This window comes from Cibotium barometz, chromosome 26 (genome assembly GCF_041138505.1).
Source record: "Cibotium barometz isolate CiBa-2024 chromosome 26, ASM4113850v1, whole genome shotgun sequence".
Taxonomy (NCBI): Eukaryota; Viridiplantae; Streptophyta; class Polypodiopsida; order Cyatheales; family Cibotiaceae; genus Cibotium; species Cibotium barometz.
Window position 1 is genome coordinate 45,573,768 of NC_141071.1, and position 20,836 is coordinate 45,594,603.

The 20,836-nt window shown below is 42.8% G+C and overlaps 1 protein-coding gene across 3 annotated transcripts in view; it reads right to left on the reverse strand.

Annotated features, from left to right (window-relative positions):
* LOC147624011 (Pleckstrin homology (PH) domain superfamily protein) overlaps positions 1–20,836 on the reverse strand; it is a 101,725-nt gene that overhangs the window by 73,940 nt on the left and 6,949 nt on the right. For 2 of the 3 annotated variants that reach the window (XM_086820696.1, XM_086820695.1), the window contains one exon: positions 11,586–11,673. The exons of the other annotated variant lie outside the window; for it this stretch is intronic. In XM_086820696.1, the coding sequence (XP_086676822.1) occupies positions 11,586–11,673 (88 nt within the window). The remainder of the gene's footprint in view (positions 1–11,585; positions 11,674–20,836) is intronic. 3 annotated transcript variants of the gene reach the window in all.

Consider the following 20,836-nt stretch of genomic DNA (forward strand, 5'->3'; position numbering starts at 1 on the left):
TTTATATGAAGAGGTACACCCTTAGACTTGTACAACAATGTGCGATAAATCCCTTTGCTCATGTGGTTGCATGCTATGCTTTGCACTTTCTTGGCTACTCAACTCACTCCCTACCTTTTCCTTGTGCTCTATGGCACCACACTTCTCAACAATAGAAACAACACTCTAAGAGAATTTGTGAAAGGATTCTTCATGAACATATACAAAAGGAACTATTGTGCGATAAACAAGCATAGTTCATATCATACGTTTCATATTGCCATACGTCAGGGAGAATGATAGGTATGATAAAGTATGATTGAGCTCATGGTGGAGTTTTATACGTGGCCTTAAATTTGGGGCTATATATGCATGTGGGAGTTGGGACTTAAAATATTGACAATTTGACACTTGAAAGTTGAAGGCTGAAAACTTGAATGTACATAGTACATACTATGTACTATATGTACTAATAAGGGCATTGATGGTGAAGTTTACTCCATAATTAAACATATAAAACCTTTGAGTTACCATTTGGTGCAAGGTCCACCTCCCTTGGTTTGTTTGGGTTGATTGCTATTGTTGTAGAGGGCTAAATCCTTCTTGATCACCTTCAAGGTATCTTCCATGAGTTCTGCAACAATCTTTGTGCTCCCCTTGTAACCTTTCTAAATTGCTCTTCTACTTGGCGAATTCTTTACATCAGCTTCAATCAACTTGCCTTCCAGCTCCCCATTTTTTTTTCCTTGTTGTTGGCAGACATGGCTCACTCTATAGAACCTTGCATCCTACGCTTTGTTTCCCATGATCTCCCTGTCCTGACCCGTCGTCTTCTGCAATCTTTCTTCACTTCCCAATCATTCTTTTCTATATTCTATTCCCTAAGCTCTTACCTAACCTATTCACCCTGGCGCACAACACTGACCAGTGTGTACTCCACTCCACTCACCGCTCACAAGGAACTCTCAAGGCCACTGCTAGTTCCCTTCTTGCTCAGCCGTCAGAACACTCATCCTCTCACCAGCCAAGATCCCCTCTTAATGAAGCGAGGCCATCCTTTTGTAGGATCCCTTCCAGATGGTGATCGCCTGTTGACAGGTGGCGGGGAGAGAGAGACCCCCCTAGAAGAATATGGACAGCCGGTACTAGAGCTAACGGCACCAGCTTTTGACATGTGGCATGAAGGGTCTTCGACCAAGGCAACCGTCGACAGGTCGATGTGAGGTGGATGGCAAATGGTTGAGATGGCAAAGGCACCAACGATTGGAAGACGGAGGTGGCAGCATGGCAAGTACAAGCTAGGTAAATTGATGGAGTTGTTGATGCACTGGAGTATGGGCAGAGAAGCGTCAAAGGCTACAACGATGATTGACTGGGTGCCTTGTGGGTGAGAGAAGATAAAGCTCGGAGTGGTGACGGGCTGATGCGGTAGTTGTCCAAGCGAGTTCGAGCATGGAGACTAGTAACTTCTCGAGAAACAGGTAACAGAGATGGGGTTGATGACGAGGGTGATAATGAAAAAGAAAACAGCCTGTAATGTGGACGGTGCACAGTATGGTGATGAAGAAAATGATGGGATAATGACGACCACTATTGGCACGAGGCTAGGATTTAGGTTGGCGATGGGACTGGGTAGAGAGTCGCCATATTTAGCATGGTCAAACCTTTGAAGAAAGTGGCATGGTTGCCGAGTTTTTAATACATATTATTATATTATTCTTGATACAGAACCTTCTCACTTAATTCCCTCAAAAACACATTTATCCAACCTCCCACTTCCTAAGGATTTATACACAAAAAAAGAAACTAGTTAAGAGTAATTTTCTACACATATCCCCTTGGATCCACACACATGTAAACCTAATTTCACAATATCTATAACTGCCATATGTACACCGACCCCCTCACCTTGAAGAAGACTACCCCAACACAAAATTCTTCCAAATCTCTTTATCATCAACATGTAAATCCTCACGTATTTTCCCATCCAAAACCCCAAAGAGGAAAGAGTTCATAAACACACGCTCACATACATGAGAAATACTCCAAGCACTACATCCCTATACCATGACTAGAACTCATTCAAAAGAGTAGCTCCTCTGCACACAAAACTACACATAAAGAACCTGAACCCAACAAAACCTAAAGTCCCTCTTTCAGATCAACCTCAAATAGTGAAACTCTCCACCTCGTGTATAAGCAAGAACCCAAACAACCAAAAATTTGTAAAAAGAAAAGATTGATTCCAAACCCCTTGTAGCCACCAAGTAACTGCATTCTAGAATCCAAAGGCTTCGTCGATTTCCTTGAAAAACACTTCCATCATTGTTTGTGACTGAAGAGGCTTACTGACATTCTAATGTGTGCCCTTCTTTGTAACACCCTATGACCTTTGTGTATCACCAGACCTTGGAAATCAAAACTATTTACACTGGTAAAAACATTACAAGAATTGAAAAGAAAGCCCTCGTATGGCAAGGGATTGCTAGCTAGATTTAGCCCACTCCACAACTTCCCAAAATGAGAAGATGGTATCAAATATACTCCTTCCTTGGAGAAATCCATTTTGTGTGTAACCCTTTGAGTAACCTCATACGCGATGCCTTAGCTAAGATTTTATATGCAGATCCAAGTAAAGTGATGGGCCTCCAATGCTTGATGTTGGTCTTATCCCCACCTTTTGGAATAAGTGGATAAGACCATCTGTGAGAAAGGGGGCAACATTCTTCTACGCCACATTTCCTGTAAAGAAACAACGATCTCATCTCAATATGGTCCCAAAACCTGTATAAAAATGGATGGGGAGAGAACATCATCCCCTTGGCATTTTTCTTTTTTAAAAGAGCCTGCAATGAATAATGTCTCAGCTCATCTTTCGAGAAAGGGGCATCCAATGAGAGAGACATGTCATCTGTGATAAGTCGAGGCACGCACTCCCAAACTTTCTACTACGTAATCTCTCTTCAGAGGGGGGCCCTCTGCAAAAAGCAAAATCGATAAAAATCTGATGAAATACTCCTCAAATTATTTGGCTCAGTTTGAATGTCTCCCTACGAAACCTACATGTTATCTCAGACATTCCCTACTATGGGTAGGCCCATGTGCTAAGAAGAAGTGTTTTGCATCTGCCACCCATCTGTGCCCAAAGGCCTCGTTAGCATGAAACGAAAACTCTGCCCACCTATCCATGGCCATCTGCAGCTTTGCTCTCACAATAGACAATAGGTCGAGGATCCAAGGTGCATACTTGTATTCCATACTCGTACTCATCCGTTTGGCGCTTTCAATACGTATTGTACCAGTACCATGCTTGCCATACCTCTACTTTTTAAAAAAATACTTGTTAATTGATTGATTTTCTTTTTGTATCCTATCTATGTGCCATCTTTGCTTGATAGTAGATACCAACTCTTCTAATGCCTATTCATGCTTCTCGCACCCTTGTTTCTAGCCCGCAACTTCTCCCAATTGCCTTGATCCCTCAATTTTCCTTTTCAATGGACTCATAACACACAAGGATCTATTTATATTTCAACTTGTATTCAGTCTTGACATTGATAGCTTCCTTATTTTCATACTTACTTGTGTGTGTGTGTGTCATTGATGATTGCAAATTTACACTAGTGTCTCTAACCTATTTGTGTGCCTTAGTGCATTTGACATTTCATGTCTGCCTTAGTGCATTTGACATTTCATGTCTAAGAGTATAGTCCATTGATATTTCAATCTTACCTGTCCATTTCATGTAAGTTGTGACTCATGAGTGCGTGACCGTTCATTCTTTATATATTTTTAACCAAATTTGTTAACCGGGTTCTATACTTTTTTAACTATCTACATAACTAAAGAACATATCCTCATGTGTTCTTCCTCATCCATAATACTCTGCAAACCTTCAGATCGTGAGGATGTTGGAGTAGAACAGCCCTGGTACGCCCCTCCCCGCCGACGTTGGTAGCATCATACAATAGTCGTACCATACACCTATCATCTCAAACTGCACCTACATATACCTGAACACCTTGTAGGTGTATTATAATCTTATAAGTCATTTATGATATATATATATATATTATTATTATTATTTATATCATACCCCACCGTACTTAAGGTACTCAACCACTATGCCAAGGTGACTTTGGATGCTTCTCGTGTTCCCTCTCAAGGGCAACAATCTTGCGCCTAATACCTTTCTCCTTGTTGATAGTTCTCTCCTTGTCCAGGGCTTCATGTTTCTTGCCCAAAGCAAAACTATGATAATATTGGATGGTCCTCTCTAGAGCCAAAGCAACTCTCTCACGGGGGTTTATATCGTCACGTGACCTCCAAATCTCTCTAACCTCGTGTGAAATCTCTGCATCCAGATAGAGAGAATCAAGGATATGGAAGGAGAAGCCATCTGAGTCCCCAGCTCCTAAGGCACAAAACAACCGGGCAATGATTTGACTTGGTGGTGCCAAACATGATAGCAATGGTGCCTCCCTTATCCATGCTCCAATCATGCACATAAAACCTATCTAATCGTGCCAAGATACATCCATCCCACTTATGCGGTTATGCCAAGAGTAAGATAAAGAGTTAGGCCTCCTCTCGAAGTCATCCTCTATCCAACAGTCCCAGCCATAGAAGGAGAGCGTGAATCTTTCTCATGAGGCTCTTCTCCAAGGGGTGTGTTCTACCCTCATGGCCACCCTTTTTGTCAGAGGCCTACTCAACCATGTTGAAATCACCTCCAACTATCCAATGATGTGTCTGGGGGAGGAGGTTTGTAACAATAGCCTCATTGATGATTTCAACAGACCATTAGGTCTCAGAAGCAGCACGAAGTCCTCAAAAAGATCACTGTCACGAGCAAACACCATAACACTGGGAACTACGTCCATCGAGGCAGTGACCACCTGGGCGGCACAAGTTGGCAAGGCAAGGGTAGGGGGCACCTAGGACCAACCCAAAAGCTGATCCAATGGCCTCCAGCATTGGCCAATACACCTGTGGAAAACTTGGGAATAGAGGAAAGCCGTACCGGTCTTCTTCAACAGGGTTGAAATAGGTGGTATATGGAAGGAAAAACATCTTTCTCAGGCCAATGGGAATGGGCTGCCCTTCAGCACCTCCCAGGCTGATTCCTCAGCATCCAGGTCCACTCGGAAGAAGCCTCACCCAAGCAAACCTCACATCTTTGAAGTGGAGTGTGAAGTCAGAGGGCAAGGCCGCAAGTACCCAATCGCGGGCTTGGAGATGGGATGGATGTGACTCGAAGATTTTGGCAATGAGGGTCATTTTGACGTCTTTTTGAATCTCTGCAAAGAGGGTCGCAAGTACCCAGTCACGGGCTTGGAGATGGGATGGATGTGACTTGAAGATTTTGGTAATGATGGTCACTTTGGCATCTTTTTCAATCTCTGCAAAGAGGGTCACGAGCTCGGCTTCTATAAAATTAATGGTTTGCCCAGCCATGATGCTAATATGAGCAAGAAGGCCAAGGAGGGGAAAGGCACAATACCAAGGTCAGGCAGCCGGGGGGGGGGGGGGGGGGGGGGGGGGGGCACGCACAAAATAGGGTGAAGGCAAGCCTCAACAGTCCAGAAGCTGCTCTACACACCTCTTCCTGTTGGGAACAAGAAATTAGCCCCCTCCACTCTTTCTCTTGCTCATCATTGATGCTCCCGGCTACCTACAACTGTGCTGCAGCCATTCTATTGTGGAGAACTTGATGTTTGGCCTCTTTCCCAGTGTATTAGCCTCTATACTCGCCATACCAGCCTGTCTATAGCGACTGTACCGACCGCTGTACTTGCTGCACCAGCCTGTGTACTAGCTCTACGAAACTGCTCGTGTACCAGTTATACCAGCCCTTGCATTTGTTGTACTAACCTGTGTACGAGCTGTACCAACCTGTGTACTTGCTGTACCGATTGTACACCACCTGTACCTGCCATGTCAGCTCTTGTACTTGTAGATGTACTTGCTAGCCGCCATGTATTTGCTGTTGCAGAACTGAATTAGTTGACCATGTATTTTTGGTAGTACATGCTTCCGTATTGGCTGGACATAAGGTACCCACATAGGTAGAAGCTTCATAAGTGGTATTAGTATTAAGGGGTTTTGGATAATAGCCCCATGGTATATGGTCATTATATGGTTGTATATGGATAAATATGGCTCTCTCATGAGAAGTAGCCCCCAAAACTTGTACGTGATTATTTACTAATGCAAATACTCCAAGGGGGAGGGGGGTTCGACCCATTTCGCCCCTAGTGTGGTGTTACTTTGTGCGTATCTTGTTTTTCAGCTTTGTGGATTAAGATTTATGGAATTTTGGTCATCTTTAATGTCTAATTCACATTGATGGTATCAAAAAGTGTGACAAACGCCGTAGTACCCCGAGCACCGATCTCCACAATTACACTTAGCTGCCGCAGCCATGGAGACATGTTGAACTATATACCTTCATAAGGTCAAAAAAATATGCACTTACGAATTGAGAGATTTGAGAAAGAAATAATTTTGAAGAAGAACAAAGACAAAAACAAAGCATTTGAAAGATCAAAAATAAATAAACCAACAAACCTAGCTACTAAGGAGAGGAAATCAAAAGATAATATCAAAGGAAGACTGTATAAGGTTAGTCCAAACGAACATGTTGAACTATAGTCAGCACACTATCCTCTACACTAGTGACGATGGCATAGAGAGCATTTGCATCCCTTCCTCTCCAAGCTTGGACATTGTCAGCCTTGCATAGTTTTGTACCGTACCGTATTTAACGTACCTCATGAGCGGGACGAGTTTCACAGATTCATTCATGTGCTGCACTCCGCCCCCACCATTGTTCTCCTGAGTTATACCTTTTCTACTCCAAGGGTTGTATCAAACTATTGCAGGTTAATACCTTAAAGCACGATGGATCAATGTCACAGTAGCACTTGCATGAGAGTTTGGATAGAGAAGAATGATAGAGCACTGGCTCACATGGGTGTAGGACCTGCCGACAATCTCGTCCATCACGTTAACTTTGACAAAACCACCAATCAGGTATGGGACAATCTCGAAAATTTATTCGGAAACAGGATTAACAATTCCAAAGCGATTCTCAAGAAAAAGTACTATGGTTTAAAAATGAAGAACATCACACATTGCAAGAGCACGTCAGCACCGTAGGTTCCCTCCTCCAACAACTAGCTGCTTTAAAAGGCAACATTGTTGAAGATGACAAGAAAGCAGTACTCTTCTCGAGCTTGAAAGAGATGGAAAAGTACAAGGAGGTGCTGTCTTCACTTCGGGTGTCTAGAGAAATACCAAATATAGACATGGTGGCTATCCTCATTGATGAGGATCGTCGTCTTCGAAAGCAAGCTTCTGTTAGTCATGACATAGAGAGGGGATGTATGTCCAAAATGAAGGGTAAACCCAAGCGAAACATATCACTGCTACATTCTCTGATCTCTGATCTCTCTCTCTCTCTCTCAGGTAGATGACGGATGGGCTTTTTAAAGAATCTTTATGTTTGAGTCAATGGTTCTCTACTCGGGATGTCGCTCGAAATCTGAATTAAATAAATCTTGTGTGTGTTTTCTCTCTTATATGTTTGTAATGCCTTATTTTATAAAAGGCTCCATTTCTATGTTATCCCTGTTTTGAAATAGGGGGGGATAGTTCTGGAAGTTGAAGAATCTTATGTGTGGTCAAGCTCCATTTGCAAGCTTTATTGTGATCTGTTGGATCATGTTAGGTATGGCCACTATGATCTTTTGCATGATGTGGTGCCAGTGAACCCAAATCACCATAAGTATGAAGGCTATTTGGAGTCTCTTCTATGTGAACATTCCCTATGAGTGATAGTGTGTGTGAACACTCCCTATGTGTGATTTGGATAATATCTAGATATTAAACGTGCTTGACATTGTGGCTCCTAGAATATTCAATATTCTTAGATTTAAACAGCTACAATGGTTTAAGTGTAGGGGTATGACTCCTAAAGGTTGTCCAATCATTGGTATTTGATACTTAAAGATCCAGAAATCCTCTATGTTCACACAAAAGTAACTAAATCCAAATTACACTAGACTTAATGGTGCATTCTAAGGAGAGAAAAACGATGGACTCAAAGAAATATTTTTAAAGGAACATCTTTTTAAGGGAATGGAGTGTCTATCTTTTATGCCTATAAGGAATCCTAGTGCCGGCTAAAGAGCATGGGAACTCGATTCCCTAGTACCTGAGCACAACCCTCTCTAATTAAAAATAAATGGATCCATAACCAAGTGTTTGGGTGGCAGGCTAGACCCAACGAGCTGGATGGGGTTAGACTCGGTCAGTGTATCTGAAAAGGTAAGAAGAAGTAGATAGAAACCTAATCTTTCCTTGATGGAATCTCCATGTTGTTTGCAAGGGATTGTAAACTGAGACTTATTTCTTTTTGAACAAAAAACTCGGGTAAAATAGAGTATCTTTCGTATGAATTATGTCCAAGAGAGAGTAGTTTTCTTCATCTCCAAACCCAAGCTTTCCATAGCACCTCCTCCAAATAGGTCCATGTTCATGCTCATAAAACGGGAAAACCCCATCTTTTTGGCAGTTCCAAATTGTGGCAAACTTTATTTGAAGAGTTTTTACTAGTGCTAGCGTTTAGTGAAGACAGCGTCCCTAGCTTTGCTTTTCCACTAAGCAAGATATGTGTATGCATAAAAGACTTTCCAATTTACTCCTTTGTCTTAACTCTTTGTCAAATAAGAAGATTTATATCCAACTGCAAAAGAGAAAGAAACTTCGGGCATACACCTAAACTAATGCAAGCCTCAAATAACATGAAATATATACATCAAGCCATCAGAAAAAGAAGGATGTCACCTTTGACGCTCAAGCAAAGGGAATGGGATAAATGGTTAGCTGCAGCTATATGGGCTAATAGAACCACATTTAAGATAGCCACAAGGTTTACACCATTCAAATTTGTTTATGAAGTTGAGGCTATTCTTCCTATTGAGCTGGAGGCTCCAAGTTTAAGGGTGGCTTTGTTTGAACAATGGGGAGACAAGTACATGATTTCACATCATCTTGATCAGTTAAGAGTAAGGCAAGAAGATAGAGAACTGGCATTTGAGAACAATGAGAATAGAGCTCAAAAAATTAAAGAGAAATTTGATAAACTGCAAAAGAAGCCTAAAATCAAGATGGTACTCAGATATGGTAGCATGCTAGAGAATAAGCATGGTAAAAATTTATGATGTGTTGGGAAGAGCCTTATCAAGTCCATCAATGTTTTCCAAATGGGTCATATCAGTTGAAGGACTTGAATGGAGACTTTCACAAAGATAGAGTAAATATCTACTGGCTTAAACCATTCTTGACAAGAGTGGATTGAAAAAATCCATTTGCTAAGGAGGCACTACGTACCTTCCTTAATAAATGCGGGAAAAAAATGTTGCAAATTTATTTTTTGAGGTATGGCTTCTTTCAAATGCAATTGTAGTGGTGGTATTTGCCTTTTGGAACGTGGTTTTACACTCAAGCAAATGTGTGATATCTTGAGAAAAGACAGGATAATATATGCTTCTAAGTAGTGTGGACTGAGGGTTGAAGAGTCAGGAAATGCCTAGATGTATGTTCATTGCCACTATCATTTCAATGTTTGGGTTTCCTTTAGACAGTTGGTTGATAGTCAAATGTTATTCTCAATCAGGCAAAAGCTAATTTGGCAGTTGTCTTTATGCAAGTACAGGGTTTTTAAAAACCAGCCTGGGGTGGATTTTGGGTTTTGAATTTATGTATATAAATCTTATTTCGAAGTATTGGCCTTCTTCCTTAATAGGGGTGTGTGTGTGTGTGTGTTGTTAAGGTCTAGTAAATATATAATTATGGTTATTTATCCATCATCTACACGGTCAGCCCCTTCTCCCCATACTTCATCAGTCATCACAATGAGTTTACTCCCTAGCTTCTACTTGCACACACCCTCCATCTGAGCAATTAAAGATCAATCATTGAAGCTCTCTTAACAAGATCATACGGATTTGAGGCTTTGCCATCTATTGTATCATAATATCAGTAATACAATATTGTTCTCTACCTCTGTTATTGTGCAATTTGAGTTTTAAAGTTTTGGGCACTTAAAGATTTGTGAGTGTTCTCTTGCATACGCCGCACAAACGTTGCACATTATATCTTACGTGGTATCAAAATACCAACATGGTACAAAACTTCTTTGCCAGTTGTTGTCTTACAATCGCTTGGGGGAAACGACATCGTCCGAAAGACCCCGTCCACCGCCATTTGGTGCTAATAAAAAGCTTATCGGTTCCAATTAACCTCTTTGGAACCTCAAGCTTAAGGCTATCCTAGTCTTATATGAGCTTTGGGACAGTGGACATCATCATTGGTTTTGATGTTCACCCACACCAGTAAGGAATGTAGAAGGCAACCCTATACCACCTCGTCAAAACTAATGCGAAACTGTTTTTTTTTTTTAATGGCCATTTTTTAGGTGACTTTTTTTATGCCCCTTTTTTCTCTACATGTTTTGTTTTACTGTTTTTTATGGCCATTTGGGCAATGGGGGCTTTCTACCTTGCCACCTTCTCTCGACTTTGCATCTCTAAATGTGTACAAATATCTATTTTTCAAGTGTTTTTTAAAATGGACCATACGTCTAAGATACTCACACTCTAATGTCCAATGGCGGCTTGTAGCCTAATAATAGGCACTATACAACTTGCAAGTTATTTGTGAGCGGGAAAACGGACTAACTAACTATGCCTATGACAGCCACCTGGCTAGTAATCCCTAGACTAGGGGTCACAAAATGTCCAGGACTCATATCACTAAACCCCAAAATGTTACTGGTATCATGCACTCGACTGTACAGATATGGCACCCAAGTGCAGGGTGCTTGTGACAAGTAAAGGTCTTCTCTAATGATCTCTAAGTACACAGGGATAAGGACAAAGCGCTTAATATCAACTGGATTTTGAGAAGATAGCTAGATATATGTGTGTGAGAGGAAGTCCATATCAGTAAATGTGTGCAAAGTTTGAATTCTGGTTTCAATTATCTGACAAAACCTGCAACGTTGCCTTCTATAAATGATTTGTATACCTCTTTTGCCTAATTTTGTGCTCACAGCGTGTTCACATTGTTGTTCCCTTCGTGTTCACACTGCTATTCTGCTACTACCTATCGATCCTCAATTGCCTTCCTCTAGCATCGATCTCCCATCCAAAACCCATCTGGCATAGAAAAGAGTACTCACAGCGTGTTCACATTGTGCTCACAGCGTGTTTTGTATACCTCTTTTGCCTAATTTTGTGCTCACAGCGTGTTCACATTGTTGTTCCCTTCGTGTTCACACTGCTATTCTGCTACCTATCGATCCTCGATTGCCTTCCTCTAGCATCAATCTCCCATCAAAAACCCATCCAGCATAGAAAAGAGTACTAGGTTTCAGACTGCTCAAGTTGGCTTGTCTTCTTGAACAAAGGCATTGCAACTGAAGCAACCAGTAATTTTAGCTACATACCATTCACATCTCACTTAACATCAGGTAGTTTCATAACATGCCATTTATGAAAAATGCGCATAATAAAACCAGCCTGCAAAGATATACACACCTGAATCTTTGAAGCATGTTGCAAATAATCTTGAATCCCTTCTTCCCAAAGCTCATTCGGATGTTCCTTCAACTGTTGTTGTACCCAACTGTCAAGAAAACGGGGAACACCATTGTAAATTACAAAGAAAAGGTTCAAAGGAGTCTTCCACATGATTAAAGACTTCCTATGAAATATACTCAGCAAGATGTACTCATATTGCAGATAGACATAGAAAAAGTATTTGATTCAATATAATGGCAGTTTATTGCCAATGTCATGGAAAATTCTGGCAGGCTTGAAAATTAATTTTGCTAAGTCCAAGCTTCTACCGCTTAAGCATTGTGATTGGCACTCTATTCTTTGGCCGGGCCAGATAATTTCACCAGAACAGATGGTCGGACATCTTGGGTATCCTCTGGGCTGGAATGTCTCTCTAAAGCGAGTACGATAGTGGGTGTTGGACAAGCAGAATTTCAAACTTCAATATTGAAAATCATCTACCTGGCCGTTACATGTTAGATTGAGAATAGTGCAATCCATTTTAATGGCTTATATTCAGTTTCACTTGCCTCTTGTTCCTTCGTCTTCGACAGATATGGCTAGTTTTATGTCTACAGCATTAGCATGTTTGTGGTGTACTAAGGTGGACAGAAAACTGATCAAGCTACTCAAAAAGTATTTGGTCTGTACTCCAAGAATGCATGGTGGTCTCAACATACTGAATATACACTTTCATATTATTGTCAAGAAAGCTTCTCTTCTTTTGAGTTTCTTGGTGCCCTGGACTTTAATGTTATCAAGTCTTGTTGCAGCAATGAAAACTCCAACCTTTGGGCATTGGATGATTACTCATGCTGAGGTTATATTTGGATGCTTAGAGGGGCACATTCCTCGATGTGCGTTTTCCACGAAATTGATTCAAGACTCGCAGACTCTGATGGCTCAAATGAAATGGTCTAGTTGACCGCTTGATCAAGGCAACTCTCTTCGCAAAGAGAGCATTCATTGGAGTCATGAATTTCAGCAACCTCTTACTCTTTTACAGCCGAGAAAGGCTTATTTCCTTTCTACCAAAGTAGTTAGATATGTTGAGGATGTGCTGAATGATAGGGGCTATGTACTTTCTTTTCCACAAGCTATGACAATTAACAATCTAGGTCTACATCACAGACCAATATGGCAAACCATAGCTTCTTTACAGCATGATTTTCAGCCTGTACCTCCTCTAAAATTGAGTCATAGCCTGAACGACTGGATATTGGTGGGTCAAAATGCAAGCTACATGAGGTGCCCTTTCACAATCTAACTACAACCAGTGAATACAAATTGCTTCTCTCGAAGATCTGGAAGAGTAAATTACCCCTAAAATAGAAATTCTTCTTTTGGAGATGCCTCATTGGTGCTTTACTGGTTGACAGTTTTCTAGACAAAAGACGTATTGCTCCTGCATCTTGTAGAAGGTGTTCACATCCACGTGAGACAGTCTGTCATCTTCTGTGGTCTAGCCCCTATTCTTGTGCTCTTCTAGACAAACTATCCGGACACCTTTGTGTGAGATTTGTGGAAAGAACTTTTGGCAAAAAAAATTTCTATTTGGCAACATTTTCCCCACTTTGCTAGAATTTGATACTTTCATTGCATGGACGAATGTTCTATTGTCCATATAGCCCAATATCTCATCTAGGCAAAGAAAAGAGCATATTCTTGCAATCTTGAGGAATATCTTCCAAACATCCAAAAAATTTCCCAAATGTCACCCCAGGGAATCTTGTTCACATATCCAAAAATAGATGATTCAGAAAATCCCTTGTGTTAGTGCATGCCCATAGCAAATGACAAATACTCTCCATCCGATGATTACACCGCAAACAATTTGGAGCCTCAATTTTTCGCTTTGCCAAATACTCTCCTATCGGAAGCGTTCCCATGACACATCTCCATAGAAAAACCTTCTGTTTTAAAGTCAATTTGCTTTGCCATTATCTTTCCCAAATTACCTTTCCACCAACCTAAGGGCTTGTTCATATGCCACACCCAATCCACATGTCCCTTTTATCCAAGATTGTGGATGCAGTAATCTATATGCCCTTGCCGCCGCTGTCAATCTACAAAGAGGAAACCTTGTAATATAACCTAGTCGGCTGTTCTTTAGCAGCCAATCATATTGTCGTTGCCCAACCGATATAAACGGCATATCCCCATGTCCTACTAGCTGAGTAACAAGAAGTCTTCATACAGAGCGGTAATGGGCTCCCAATTGCCATCATCATTACGCTCGTGGAAATGATAATGGTCTTCCTTCATTTGATATGACATCTCCTGTCAAATCCCCACGGATCTCCTCGTGATCGTTCTTGGTACGAGACTCGAATCCTGCAAACAAACAAACAACAAGGGGATGCAGGCCTGACTCACCTCCCAACCATGACAGCCGTGGGCAAGCCCACAGTCTTGGCTGTCCCCACCGAGCCACGAACTGAGCTAACTAGGATGACATACCGACCAATCTCCTCCTCGCGGCGTCCCATACCGCCACGAAGCTGCCCTCGCGGGCCTCGAGATTGCTGCCGGCCTCGGCTGCATAAAGCAGGTGCACGTCTGCACTAGATCCAGGCTCCAAGACCATAGAGCTCTCACAAACTCACGAGACTCTATATATCCCAATAACTAACCTTGGCCACCCTTTTATAGACTCTTGGCTGGTCATCGAGCATCCACACTTGGACGCCCGCCCGTCCATACTTGGGTGCCCCCGTTAGTTTATCCCTAACTCAGCTCGTCAATCAGCCTGCCTAGTTCCAAGCTTCCCCAAGCCTCGAAACTAGTCTTGCGTGCGTGTAGCACACGGTAGATACACACTGTGCACATGACATCTCCCATTGTGCAAATTCCTTTTTATGCTAAAAAATAAGGTTTTATTGGCTCAACCACTGCCAATGGCATATCGAATGCTCTGCTCCAATGCACATTTTCATCTACCAGTGTGTTTCTAGGAGGCACTAGTCTATCTGCCCAATGCAAATGTACAAGCACAGACTTCCATTCCTGCAGCAATCTGGAAGAGTAGGGGCAGCCTGGGATTTTTCCTTGTATCTGACCTACCAAGATATCCTAGTAGGAGAGATTCCAATGCCCAAAGGAATCAACCTTGTAGCACGCACACATTGCAGCTAGCATTCATGCCCATGGCTGTCCTTGTTCCACGAAAGTTATTAGCATGGTAATTTTCCGAGCCAGTACATGGTAGTGCACATTCAAGATATTCAACCCACCATGCATTTTAGGGCTGCATACATGCTCCTTTTTGAATAGCCTTAAAACCTTCCTATTAATGCTTGTTTTCCATAACAGTTCCATTGCTAGTGACATGAATGGGTCGAGCGATTTTTTGTCCCAAATTAGCAACAACAAGAAGAACTATAGGTGAGCCATTATGATGGATTGTACTAGTCGCCACAGCCAGACATGCAAAGGCCATGTAGACAAGTGCCAGTAATCAACCTTTTGTTTGGCTTTTATGAGCACCCATGCAACTGCTTCTTTGAAAGATATGCTCCAACTCAAAGGATATCCCAAATGCCTAGTGATCTGGCTTGGGGGTAGTATATTTCTTGGGTAGAGTATACTATGCCAATCCGCTTGTTTTAGTGGTAGCAACTTCAACTTTCTAAAGTTGATTTTCAGCCCCGCTTTCTACTGTCCCAAACAATTGCAAAACATCCATAATCACAATCAAATCCCTTGGAGTATCTACCGGGAAGAAAAAAGCATCATCAACATATGCATGTGCAACCATTGATGACCCATCTCGCTATACCAATCCATTAAATTCTCCTTCCCGAGTAAGAATATCTAAATACATCAGCAGAGGATGAGTGGCAATTGCATACAACATTGCGCTTAGTGGGCAGCCCTGCCTAACCGATTTTCCCGAAGTCCAGGATGATGATATTGCTTTCCCAATGATACATCTAGATGTGCTACTTACATACAACCAACATATGACTTCTGTCGTTTTCGGACCAAACTCCAGATGTTTCATGGTGGCAACTATCGACTAGTGCCTTGAGTACAACCACACACTAGCAGGAAGAAGAGAGAGAGAGAGAGAGAGATGATGATCAACAAGATAATCAACACAAGATTAAAGGGATTGAGGAAGTACACGATGTAGTGGAAAGCATGAATTCATTATAGAAGTAGGTCCTTTTTATAGGAGGAACCTCATTACACATTCTAAAGCATATGCTAGATGTGATGCCACCACATATGCTAAATATGATTCCTCCACATATGCTAAGAATGATGCCATCACATATGCCTTTTAAGAGGTTGTTCCCACACAAGAGACTTATACATGCTACCTGTTGTTCACACACATTGGAACCGCTTTATTTAAGGCTTACATTCAATGCTAGTTTACTCAACCACCTAGCACTTGTTTATTCCCATATTGATCACCATTAATATTTAACATTCCCCCCATAGTGATAATGTGGCTAGAAAGCCCAATCATCCTGGACCAGGTTTACTTTATCTTCTTGCTGCTGCTGCTTGTCGTCGGATGTAGCTGACTATAGGCGACTGATTCACATGCAAAAAACGCAAGTCTTCTTGCTGATTCAGGGGCTGATCTGATGCGCTTATGGCTGTAGGGCTGCTGAAGATGCATGCGTTGGAGAACCAAGGTAGGCTGAAGCAAACTCAAGCTCTCCAAGGACTGGATGAGACCAGTCTAGTGCTGAAGGCAAGGGAACTCCTAGGGCTGAGGAGGAAAGCTCTTAGCACATTGAAGACTGAATGAGAAACTAAGCCCTATGCAAGCCTATTTATACTAACTAGAGGTTGGTCAAGTTGGCTGGTCATTTAATAAAGTTTATATTTATAAATGACAATAAATGCTAAATAAATACTATAAAATATGAAAAAAATACCAGATAAATCCTAGTAAATTCCCTAAGGCTTTTGGGATGTTCTAAATGATGCACAGGCATATGAATGCATATTATGCAGAATACAGAGTGCTTTCTGATGCAAACCCTAAGGCTTCTACTGACTCTACATGCATGAATGATTCTCTCCAAGTGGGTTAAGGGACTTGACTGGGTTAAGGGACTTGACTGACTGACTGACCCGCTAAGGCTGAGGAATGACCTACGTAGCTCATGCCTGACTTATCCTCGACTGAGGATGTACAATGGGGTCACGGCGTACGACAAATATCATCCTACTGGGTTCTAATACTGTACAACTGTTGCACTGCTGATGATGAGCCATCTTGTCACCATTCAGTAAGTGCAGAGTGCATGTGACATTCCCTCCTGCTTAGCTTGGCGGCAAGTTCATGGCTTCCAAGTAGTCCGCCAATAACTGGCGGTACTCCTGGAAGAACTCCTCGTGTAGCCATACGGCTTCGTGGGTGCCTCAATCTCAAAATTTCGTATAAAACTGACGTATCCGCCGACCGGAACCATGCTTCCATCGGTGAAGAAGGATCTGCTCAAGTTCAATAACTTCTGTTTCGTCTACCACGTCTGGCTGCTGTTCATCTGAAACATCAAACACTTCTGGACCAACATATGGTTTTACCCAAGAAACATGGAAAACATCATGCATTGTCCAACTGGTAGGCAATTTTAACTTCATGGAGACATCACTTAACTTTTTGACTATTGGAAAAGGGCCAAAACTACGGAATGAAAGCTTGGGACAATGTTTGCCCACTTGTTTCAATCTTTGTTTCATGATGCACTGAGAGACCCAATCCCCTTCCTTGAAGTGGATATCTCGTCTAAACTTACATGCCTGTCTGTGAACTGAATGATGGCTAGGCTCAAAATTGAGGGCCAAACTAGGTTGAGTACCAAACTCTGCTAAGTCTTTTTCAAAGATGTTGAGAATGGTAGACTCCTGACTGGTCGGGATGCTGGTCTTTCTACTAAGAACATCTGCTACTGGGTTATGCTGACCAGGGATGTACTTAATCATTCCTCCAACTTGATGGAAGAGCTGACCCTGTCTCGTGTGCTGAGCACTCCACTGGGCACTTGGCATCGTCGGGAGCCACTTAAGTGCTTGGTGGTCTGTGGTGACTATGAAAATGTGTCCATAAGGAACATGTTTCAAATGTTTGAGAACTGACTGCTGTTCTAGCTTGCCCTTGAAAGTCTTGGAAAGACAAGAGGGAAACTTGCTAGAAGGTTCTGCTAACTGTGGGATACCGGGTAGGAGATCATCCTTAAAAATGTCTAAATGAGAAAGAAGATCTGCTAACTGAGGGACTGAAGATGATGAGACAGCGGTTATTAATGAGATAGACGCTGTCTGAGCATAAATTAATGCTCCTTCTGCTCCCTTGCACATAGCTCGTCGGACCTAGAGATGAGAAATCATAGGAACGCCAAGAATGTTCCTATCCCCCCGAATCATGACAAGCTCAGGAAAACCTTTAGAGATAATAAAGGTGTCCTGTCCCCAATTGGGAATAGGTTCATACTGACGAAACCACTAGATTCCTAAGATCATGTCACATCCCAAAAGAGGAGAGACAATGAATTCTCGCTGGAATGAGGCCTTTTGAACTTGAAAAGAAAACTGTTGTGCCTTCTGAGAGATGTGGGTGCGGAGACCAAGTGTAAACCCATCTACCTCCAAATGATAGGGCACTAAGGTACAGCTCATGATGGTAGCCAACTGGGGAGAGATGGCGTCCTCATAACTGCCCATGTCAAAAAGGATTATGAACTGTCGGCCCTTGGCAGAGCCATAAGCTCGGATCAGGCTTTTCTGTGTGGTTGTTGCCTCACCCTCCTGCTTAGCATCAAGTACCACGGATGGCATGGAATGCATAGAAGGTAAGATCTGAACCGCATTGGTGGAAGCAGGCAGGTCTGGAGGAGCGGGGGATACTACAACAACTGTGGCAGAAGGCTCTTTGGAGGCTTGCTCCGCTTGTCTTACACATGAGTCCAAGGTCAGGTGTGCATTGTCCTACACATGAAACAGTGCCAGTCCGCGCTATGAGTCTCCCTCTGGAATGATGTCAGTGGTTCTGTGTATTTGGTATGATACTGGATACCAGATCACTATGTAGACAGTTAGGGTTTGCATATAGGAAAGGGGGCCAGCCCATAGGGCTACCCCAAGGACTCGTGGGCATGGGGAAGGTGTAAGACCACCCCCATAAGGGCCAGGAAGGCCCTGGCTATACCCACCAGCCATGGGAGAGCCATAGGAGGGCTGTAGGACAGTCCCAGGGCTCTTGCAAGGGTAGCCAACTGGTTATCCAGCCCTTAGGGACTGCAGGGCAAGTGTGGGGCAGCCCATATAGGCTGCCCAGCATCCAATATGTCATGCGCACAGTGCCCAGCAGCCTATTCATCATGCGCCTAGTGCCCAACCTAGTATGAAGTCATCAGCAGCATTTATTAGGCTTTTATGCTGTATTTTTCCAGTCGTGGAGCACTCTGGGACAGCCGATTGCTGTCCAGAAGGGTATAAATACCCAAGCCCACAATTCATTTCATTTATCTCATCATTCATCAAGTGTTGAAGCTGAAGCAAGGGCCAGGACAGCCTAGAACAAGCTAACGCAAAAGGGGTGAAGGATTGAAGATCAAGGACAGAGATCCATCTCAGCCAAGAAGGTTCAGTCAGTCTTTTATTTCAGTATTTTACATCATTCTAATAAAAGCAAATACACCATTTGTGGTGGGGGCCCTACAGAGGGTATTCGGGACCCAATATTGTGTCCTCTTCTCCCTCTCTCTCTCTCTATTTTTCTGCACATACACATTCAGTTTTGTGCGTTAATTTCGTCGCGACAAGTGTGCTGATTTCTGAGCATTGAAGTTACCGATCTTCCCTGAAGCTTCCGCATGTTACAACAGAAAAAGCAAGAATTCATTGTGTGAAATCTATGCTACTGCTGTAAATCTGAAAACAGAGAATAAAATAGCATATATGTGTAGACAATAGACTGCAAATGATCAAGAACCTGAATATGAATGAAGGTACAACACAAGGGAGGCCCGTGAGTGCTGGTATGTACAAGTCAAGGAGATAAAATGATGTGGGAATGAGGCACCTATTTATATAGGTCCTCATGAGCTGGTCGGCCACGTCCTACAGGCCGACATGGACAAAATTCCATTAAATGCTGAAAAATGCTAAAAAAAGGCACCTAAAAATAGTGCAAAATAAGCAAATAAAATATGCAATGCAGGGCCTCATAAATGGGCCAGATACAAGCGTGCAACTTGCAAGGAGTCCATTTGGGGATGAACAATATTTCCAACACCTCCTCTTCAGCGCCAGATGGGCCGACCAACGCCAGCACGCTTAAGTAAGACTTCAAAAGCAGCACGAGGGAGCGGTTTGGTGAAGAGGTCAGCCAGCCCAAGGCATAAATAATCTTGCAGCCTATGAACTCAAGGGTCAGTCCAAGCATGATGAGGCCATTGACCCTTGAATAGCTTGCATAAGGGAAGCATAGAGATCAACCATATCTTCATCATCTGAAGGAGGGCATAGAAGGCTGTCCAGCCAACCTGTAACCCTAAAACACAGCCAATCCTAGCTCTTGATGCCTATTTAAGAGCAGGCAGCCCAGGGCATAAATCATCTTGCAACCTATGAGCTCAAGGGTCAGTCCAAGCATGAAGAGGCCGTTGACTCCTGAATAGCTTGCATAAGGGGAGCATAGAGATCAACCATATCTTCATCATCTGAAGGAGGGCATAGAAAGCTGTCCAGCCAGCCTGTAGCCCTAAAACACAGGTCATCAAGAAGGCCATCTCTGGAGCAAAAACGACAGCCTACAGCAGCAAGAAAACGCCGCATACAGGCCGGCCAGAACAGGATACATAGAGAGCCCTAAAGGTGCCCCGAATCAGCCCCAAAACAGAGGTTCCATTTAGCGCAAAACAGTCCCGAAGGAGTCTCTGTTCACTGTTTAGTGGACAGCCAGTAAGTCAATCTTGTAGTTCATTTACATCTTGCTATACATAAGGAAATACACCTGGTAACAGGTGGGGGGCTCTTAAGAGGGTGATTGGGATCCAATCGGGTGTGCTGTGTGCTATGGTTTTCAAGCTCCGGGAGCACACCCAAGTACCGGGGTGTGGCTCCTATCTCTCATAGGTGGTTGGTTTACTAACCTACCGGGAAAGCCCTTGAAAGAGCCTCCCACACCCGTGGTGGATGGTTTACTTGCGCTCGGGTTTGAACACGAGCACTCCCACCATGAGTAATCCCAAATTCAAATCCCC